We start from the raw sequence: 8651 nt of genomic DNA on the forward strand, positions 1-8651 counted from the left end.
TGACATTTCGTTTTGATTTTTTCGTAAAGAGTCGGTCCCAAACATTAATTTTCGTGCATTTGCTTTTGTGTTGTTCGTAAAGAGCAATGCTGCTCAAAATTAAATTTCGTAGTTTCGCGATTTTGGTCACAATTTTTTGTTCCAATATGAACTTTTAATATATTAATTTATTTATAAATCCTCTGGTGCATCATAAACTGTCTAATTTTGTGTAAAATTGGCAAACTACAAAAAGGAAAACGAAAGAGATTGTAAGCGTGCTCTTATTTTTCTCGTTTATTCTTAATCTTCGGAACTGTCACAAATAGTTTGACACTCATGGCTCATCTATCTAAAGTCTATAGTCTATGGGGAGTACGAGAGAAGAGAGAGTTAGAAGAGTTTATCTCTCATCGTTTTTATTTTGAGCCATATTTGAGGTGGTATTTTTACTTTCATTCTACTAACACCCTATACAAAGGAATAACATATAATTTAATTAAATTAATGAACTTATATTAAATCAAGTTATATTAAATACAATTCATTTAGATAAAAAAATGGAAAAAAATAAATACTTTTGGGTTTAAAGGCTTGAAAATTCGACAAATGGAAAGACAAAAAGGAAATATTTTCAATCGAGATGGACAGAAAGAAATTAATGTCCAAACAAAAGTAACCAAGAACAATAATTAAATAAATGTGATTTCAATGAAAACTGAAATAAGAACATTTAAAAGCCGTGAGAAGAATATAAATATAGTACTTCAATTTTCTATAGAAATAAAATGTTGACAAAATTTTCTATAGAAATAAAATTTTCACAAAATTTTCTACAGAAATAAAATTTTGACAAAATTTTCTATAAAAACACAATTTTGACAAAATTTTCTATAGAAATAAAATGTTGACAAAATTTTCTTTAGAAATAAAATTTTGACAAAATTTTCTATAGAAATAAAATGTTGACAAAATTTTCTATAGAAATAAAATTTTCACAAAATTTTCTACAGAAATAAAATTTTGACAAAATTTTCTATAAAAACACAATTTTGACAAAATTTTCTATAGAAATAAAATTTTGACAAAATTTTCTATAGAAATAAAATGTTGACAAAATTTTCTATAGAAATAAAATTTTGACAAAATTTTCTATAAAAACACAATTTTGACAAAATTTTCTATAGAAATAAAATGTTGACAAAATTTTCTTTAGAAATAAAATGTTGACAAAATTTTCTTTAGAAATAAAATTTTGACAAATTTTTCTATGGAAATAAAATTTTGACAAAATTTTCTATAGAAATAAAATTTTGACAAAATTTTCTATAGAAATAAAATTTTGACAAAATTTTCTATAGAAATAAAATTTTTATAAAATATTCTATAGAAATACAATTTTGACAAAATTTTCTATAAAAAAATTCATAAACCTTTTTTCGGAAGGTTCAAGTGTGGTTCACCTTGGGTTTAGTGAACTGCCTGAATTTATTCTGATAATTGGTCGATAGTTTTGCTGCAAGTAGAGGATGCTGATGAGGAATGTGATAATTCCGAAACGTGCGTCCATCCAACCATCTTGTAGTCTATAGGGCTTTGCCCAAAAAAAAAAAATTGACAAACATTCTACTCTACTCTTGTAGTTTAGTCAACACAATGGTTTTAAAGCTGAGATCAAAGCAACAAATATGAAAAACATTTTTGACAAAATTTTCTATAGAAATAAAATTTTGACAAAATTTTCTATAGAAATAACATTTTGACAAAATTTTCTAGAGAAATAATCTATTGACAAAATTTTCTAAAGAAATAATCTTTTGAAAAAAGTTTCCATAGAAATAAAATTTTGGCAAAATTTTCCATAGAAATAAAACAAAATTTTCTATAGAATAGCCAAAGCACAAAAATCAAATATATTAACACACGTTAATATTGTTTAAGCCAGCTTAATCAACTATTAGCTCATGGCGTTGCCAGACTATGACAATATAACGTTTCTTAAATTTGGTAAGTTTTTGGTAAAATTTTCTTCAACTTTCGGTAGATTATTTTTGGCACGAGTTGCAACCGTGATCAGAAGTCAATAAGTGCTCGTGGGCGAGTTATCAAGATACATGCGAGTATGAGTAATGTTAATTGTACGTCACCATACACAAATAAACTTTGTTTTAAACCTGTTGACTTTCATATTCATAATTTTATTTCAACTTTTACGATATTTCCAAACTTTATTAATAGTGTAATTTTATTATTTTTCATGTTAGCCTGGTACTGAAACAGGCGATTAACGTCCAAATGCATGATATAATCCTACAATTAATTATTTTTCGAGCTTTATGGACAAAGTAGATCAAGGAATTATATTATTTAAAATCAATGTTATTTGTAGTGAAAATGCTTTATATAATTTCTTTGATGGGAAACCAATATGGCTGTTACCAACAGTATGGAAAACTTTATACACCCAGCACACCATGGCGGAGAGTGTAAGAGTTACACACACTCTCTATCTCTCTCTAAAGTAAGCCATAATTTCCCATTGAAAATATAGCTCTCTGAGCGCAGAGAGAATAATATCCAATTTTACGGTAAGCTACTTTTATTCAATTTCGATTTGGGGTTTACAATTGACATAGTGCAAAGACCTTCGAGACAATTCTATTGTACCATAGTTATTTATTTGGGTAATAAAAACGGAAATTAAACCAAACGATGGATAATTTCATAGCGTGATTATCTGCACGTTCGTTGAAATTGTTTGCTGGTGTGGGTGTATGTGTGTGAAGAGGTGTAGATAATTGTGTTTGCAAACGCTCAGTGGCCAAAGCTATCGCACTTAGTGTGACAAAGTTAAACAAAGTTTACGCATGCGCAAGAGTTTTAGTTTTGTTACGCTATAATGGAGGAATTGGGCAAAATTTTTATGTATAATTACAAAAATTTGCAAACACTATACATTCTGAGATTTTATGTATATTTTGAAAGATGTGAATGATATGAAAAAAAAATATATGAATAAAGAAATCAAACAAAAACTAAAAGAATGGAATGAGTAGATATATTTCCTAAAATGTAAATGACAATTAAATAAATTAGCTATCATTGGTATTTTAGTTGCAATGACTGGGAACATGAGCCCTCTCCGTAAATAATAATATAAAATAATGCTATGTCGTCTATTCACGGTCATAATTATATTTTGAATTCTTGATGTTTTGGTAAATTTTGCAAAATATTCCTCGCCAACTAAATTTTGACAAAATTTTATATACATATATAATATAATTTAAACAAAATTTTCCTTAGAAATAAAATTTAGGAACAATTTCCTATAGGTATAATATTTTAACAAAATTTTCTATAGAAATAAAATTTTGACAATATTTACTATTATGGAAAATTTTCTATAAAATAGAATTTGGCAAAATTTTCTATAAAATAAAATTGTAACAAAATTTTTTATAGAAATAAAATTTTGGCAAAATTTTCTATAGGCAAAATTTTCAATAGAAATAAAATGTTGGTAAAATTTTTGGTAGAAATAAAATTTTGACAAAATTTTCTATAGAAATAAAATTTTTTGTTAAAAATTTCGTAGATTATTTTTGGTTCGAGTGGCAACCGTGGTTAGGATACCTACTTTTAATTCGAATCACTTAATTATAGGGACTAAACGACTTCATTGAAATGTGTATTGATTTTTGGACAAGGAAAAAACTTTACATCAGAGAAATGTGTCTTCTATACTAAACAAAATTCAAATACGTATTTTAAGGTCATGAAATCTTTGGCCTCATGACAATATTATTTTCAGTGTAGTTTTAGTCTCTAGATATCTCTGTGTAACCCCCCATCAAGTCTATGGCCATTTTTATGAGTTAAACAAAAGATACAAATTTATTACCATCGCATACATTGACCAACATATTTATGGAAATTATTAGGAGTCACTCAAGCATAACGCATATAATATTCGATACAACACACCCAAACTTATTACTCCAAAATAAAACTTCCTTGTTTACGTTTGTTTACATTTGTTTTTGTAAATGACTCAACTTACAACAATATGACCACACACAAATTGCAAACAGTGATCATAAAGCGCATGATTGCATGATATTCAATCCAGTCCTACTATTAAGTACTATATAAACCTATAACGCTCTCTCTCTCTCTTTCGCTCTCTTAACAATTGTTTATCTCTTAGATACTCTTTGCAAAATTATTGCTCAATGTTGATTGATTTTGAGATTTTGAGAAGATTAAAACCTACATCTGCTCTTTGTTGTAAACATGTTTTGTCTTTTCCAAAAAAAAAAAAAAAATTAAAGCAGACTTAACGATTTGTTTAATATTTTCTAGGGGATTCAGTTATTAAGTGGATATCAAAGTGAGCATAGCTAAATTGATGTGAAGATAATTTTGCAATAGACTTTCAAAAAAATGAAAAATCAATTAATAAGCACATGTGTAAGTTGAAAGAAATAGAAATGAGGAAATATGTGTTACCATTTATTATTAAAAAATTGAGTTAATATGTTTTACTATATTATCAAAAAAGAGTCGATTGTAATATACTATGATGTGAATTTCGCAATTTTGAGAACTTCAATGGTACCAGTTACTTAGTTATAAAGTGTCATTCATTCAACTCAAGGCTGTTTATGGTTAATATCAAAATAAAAACGGAGTATTATAGTACCACTATGTAATCAGGCTTTTTAAACTATTTTTTGCTCAAGTTCATTCATTAAATGCTGTCTAGTTAAACAGATAATGAATGTATGTACTCTACATCTTGGATTTGAAATGTTGAATGTAGATGTCTTTAGTTGCTAAATATAACCTGATAATAAATTGCCAAAATATTCACGGTCTTGTATTGCTAGATTGGCGATTGAAGATGAGGAGACTATGCTAAAAAATAAATTGATATATTTCCAAAATTATTGTTATTTTTTGTAAACTTACTTAGTAACATTTTGACTTGCAATTATTTGGAGGCATCAGTGATATATGTTTGATATAAAATTATTATTATTTTTTAAATTTTAGGCCTTCTTGTTATTGCTAATATGGCAATGCCCTCAATCGGATGCCTTTGTTTATCAAATTATTTCCGACTTACTCTCGAATAATGTGGCTGGTGCACCGGTACTACACGAAAGGACCGAATGGACATTTGATCCAGAATCTGCCAAAAATGCTCGGGCATTATTTTACGAGGTAATTTCTAATCATCGAAGAAAATATTGAATTATTCTAATATACTAAATTCCTTATAGACGAATGGATTTCGAGGTGAAAAATTCATAGAACGAATTGGTGTTGGTGAAGATGGCAAACAAGATGTGAGAAGGGCAGAGCAACAGCAACGTGATTATGGACGTTTAAATGGTGAACATTGGATAAATTATCCAGCACCAAATTGAAATAATCTTAAGGGGAATTTTTTTAAAACATTTACACAGACAAAGTGAAACAACTTTGCATCGAGAAGAATATTGACATAAACAATGACAATTATTTAAGGTCAATTTAACATAAGTTTAAATTTAAGAACATTTTATTATATAGCTGGAACTAAGTATTCTTTAATATTAGGCTTTTTTCTTCAATTTCATAATTTTTTTTATAATTGCCGGATATCTAAACAATTTTTTAAACTAGAAATTCTGATTTTATTCGATCATTCATTTTTATTACATAATAATTTTCTATTTAAACAATTTTTTGTTAACTGTCAAACCAGGTTAGCTTAGGTTAGGTTATTGAGGATGAGACCAGCACGTAGCAAAAAAGGCTGGCTCCCACTTAGACCATGTTGATCCATTGTGTTTCCGCATAAACTGTCAAACCACACTCAACAAAAAAGTGTACCCTCAATGGCATTAAATCCAATTTAACTCTATTTTAGTTCATGAAATTATTAGGTTTGCGGAAAGTTTATTTGGCTTTAATGGAGGATGAGAACATCCCGTAGAAAAAAGACTGGCTCCCATGTTGATCATTGTGTTTCTTCATAAACTGTCAAACCACACTCAACAAAAAAGTGAACCCTCTATGGCATTAAAGCCAACTTCACTCTATTTTAGTTCATGGAATTATTAGGTTTGCGGAAAATTTCCTTTGATTTTAATAATTTGTTGCGTATGTTAGTTAAATTAACTAAAAAAGGATGAAAATATATACAAACAAATAAAAATTTGCAATAATGAGCTCATCATATCTTATGGCACTAAAGGCATTTTTGCAATTTTTAACTCCAATTTTTTCCTTCAAACTACAAAATTTTGTTTAATAAGCGAAAAATCAAATAATAAATTTTCTTGAAGTTATCGAAAATTATTTACATAGTTTTACGAAATCGCCATGCGATTGTAATCACGGTTGCCACAGTTGGTAGAATTCTACCAAAAATCGTTGATTTTTGACTGTTTGGTAGATTGGTAGAATTCTTCGTCTTTTAGTAGATTTTGGAAATTATCCCTCTCCAATTAAGAGGTACATCAAAAATTTTCTAAAGAAATAAAACTTTGACAAAATTTTATACAGAAATAAAATTTTGTCTAAATTTTCTATAGAAATAACATTTTCAAAAAATGTTCTATAGAAATGAAATTTTCAGAAAATGTTCTATAATAATAAAATTTTGACAAATTTTTGAAAGAAATAAAATTTTGACAAACTTTTCTATAGAAATAAAATTTTGACAACATTTTCTATAGAAATAAAATTTTGAAAAATTTTTTTTAGAAATAAAATTTTAATAAAATCCTCTATAGAAATACAATTTTGAAAAAAATTTTCTATAGAAATAAAATATTGACAAAATTCCCTACGGAAATAAAATTGTGACGAAATTTTCTATAAAAATAAAATTTTGACCAAATTTTTTATAGAAATAAAATTTTGACAAAATTGTCTTTAGAAATAAAATGTTGACAAAATTCTGTATTGAAATAAAATTTTGACAAAATTGTCTTTACACCCAGAAAAAAGTGACCTCTTCTTTAAGTTAAAATGAACTTATTGTAAAGAAAATTGAACTTCGTATAGCGCCAAAGACATTTTTATTTGTTTGAACGATATGATTTTCGTAGAAATTAGGTAGAATGCATTCCATATATTAGTTAACATTTTCCTATATTTATGTACCACTATACTACAGAATGAAAAAATGTAACTGAATTGAATTCATATATGGAATGATTTTATTGAACTTGTTTCATTCATTTGGATAAATCTTACATATTTGTGGTAAACCTTTTACTTCGAAATTAGAACTGCTTATCTTCGTTTTTAAATAGAATTTTATTTATTTATATAGGCAATTTTTTCTTCAATAAAAGACATGTTTTATTAATATATTTTAGCGTTACTGAATATTACCTGATAATCGAAGATTCCAAAATGAAGTCGAATGAAGGGGTTGTTATTCTGCTGGTGTTTTCTTTTTTTATAAACCAATTTTCAAAAAAATCTCACTAATTTAAAATAACAAATATTTTATATATTTTATTTGTTTTTTATTATATTATTTTACTATAATATTTTTAACAATCTCTCCGTATACCATAACAACGCGATTCCAACTAAAAACAACCCATGCGCAAATATATCGATGACAGGTATCGATTGCAGGTAGATAAAAGAAATGTAGGAAATTTTCCTATATTCTAATAAGTTGTGAAAGGATTGAATACTTCGTAGTAGGAATATACATAAATAAAATAAATAAATAAATTTATCATTTTATAAGAAACTTTACTAAATTTGAGGAAACTTGGTTTTAGTTCGGTTTTTGTTTATTTTTACGAATGCTTTGTTATCAGTGAATAAAATTTTCTTGTTCAGTAGTAAATTCTTATACCCAGCGAAGACAACAGTATTAGAAAAATTACATGCCTTATTCTAGTTAATGAACTATTCCTAACTGCTTTCAGTTTAGGATTTTTTTACTGAAACCAGTAAATTTTATTATTTGACACAAAAATTTAACTGAATGGAAATAAAATGGCTAAACTAAATTGATGAACATTTTTTCCTTTAGTTTCGAAGACACTTTTTTCTGGGTGTAGAAATAAAATTTTGACAAAATTTTCTATGGAAATAAACTTTTGACAAAATTTTCTATAGAAATTAAATTTTGACAAAATTGTCGATAGAAATTAAATTTTGACAAAATTTTTTATAGAAATGAAATGTTTGAATTCTCTATAGAAATATAATTTTGGACAAAATTTTCTATAGAAATACAATTTTGACAAAATGTTCTATAGAAATAAAATTTTGACAACATTTTCTATAGCAATAAAATTATTAATAGGTAGCAAATAAATGAATTGAAAAACATAAAATAAAAATTTGAAAACATTTTCTACAGAACTAAAATAAAATTTTGACAAAATTTTCTATAAAAATAAAATGTTGAAAAAATTTTTTATAGAATTAAAATTTTGACAAAATTGTCAATAGAAATTAAATTTTAGCAAAATTCTCTATAGAAATAAATTTTTGAAAAAAAATGTCTATAGAAATAAATGGTTGACAAAATTTTCTATAAAAAATGTTGCTAAAAATTGTTGCTATAGAAAAATAATTGGGACAAAATTTTCTATAGAAATAAAATTTTGAAATTTTTTTAGAAATAAAATTTTGATAAAATC

At 26.2% G+C, this 8651-nt stretch overlaps 1 protein-coding gene across 1 annotated transcript; it reads left to right on the plus strand.

Moving 5' to 3' along the window:
- Positions 1-4366: 4366 nt before the first annotated feature.
- Positions 4367-5519, plus strand: LOC142239852 (uncharacterized). The gene is made up of 3 exons (XM_075311608.1): positions 4367-4452; positions 5038-5208; positions 5268-5519. Exons 1-3 carry the CDS (start codon positions 4426-4428, stop codon positions 5412-5414), a joined length of 345 nt encoding a protein of 114 aa, XP_075167723.1. The 5' UTR covers positions 4367-4425; the 3' UTR covers positions 5415-5519.
- The last annotated feature ends 3132 nt before the right edge of the window (positions 5520-8651 follow it).

This window comes from Haematobia irritans, chromosome 5 (genome assembly GCF_050003625.1).
Source record: "Haematobia irritans isolate KBUSLIRL chromosome 5, ASM5000362v1, whole genome shotgun sequence".
Lineage (NCBI taxonomy): Eukaryota > Metazoa > Arthropoda > Insecta > Diptera > Muscidae > Haematobia > Haematobia irritans.

Bases quoted from the DNA above. Each gene is read 5' to 3' on its own strand.
- LOC142239852 (XM_075311608.1), top strand. From the start codon at position 4,426: ATGAAAAATCAATTAATAAGCACATGT. The intron at 4,453-5,037 runs GTAAGTTGAAAG...TTTAAATTTTAG, and splicing joins ATCAATTAATAAGCACATGT to GCCTTCTTGTTATTGCTAAT. The intron at 5,209-5,267 runs GTAATTTCTAAT...AATTCCTTATAG, and splicing joins CTCGGGCATTATTTTACGAG to ACGAATGGATTTCGAGGTGA.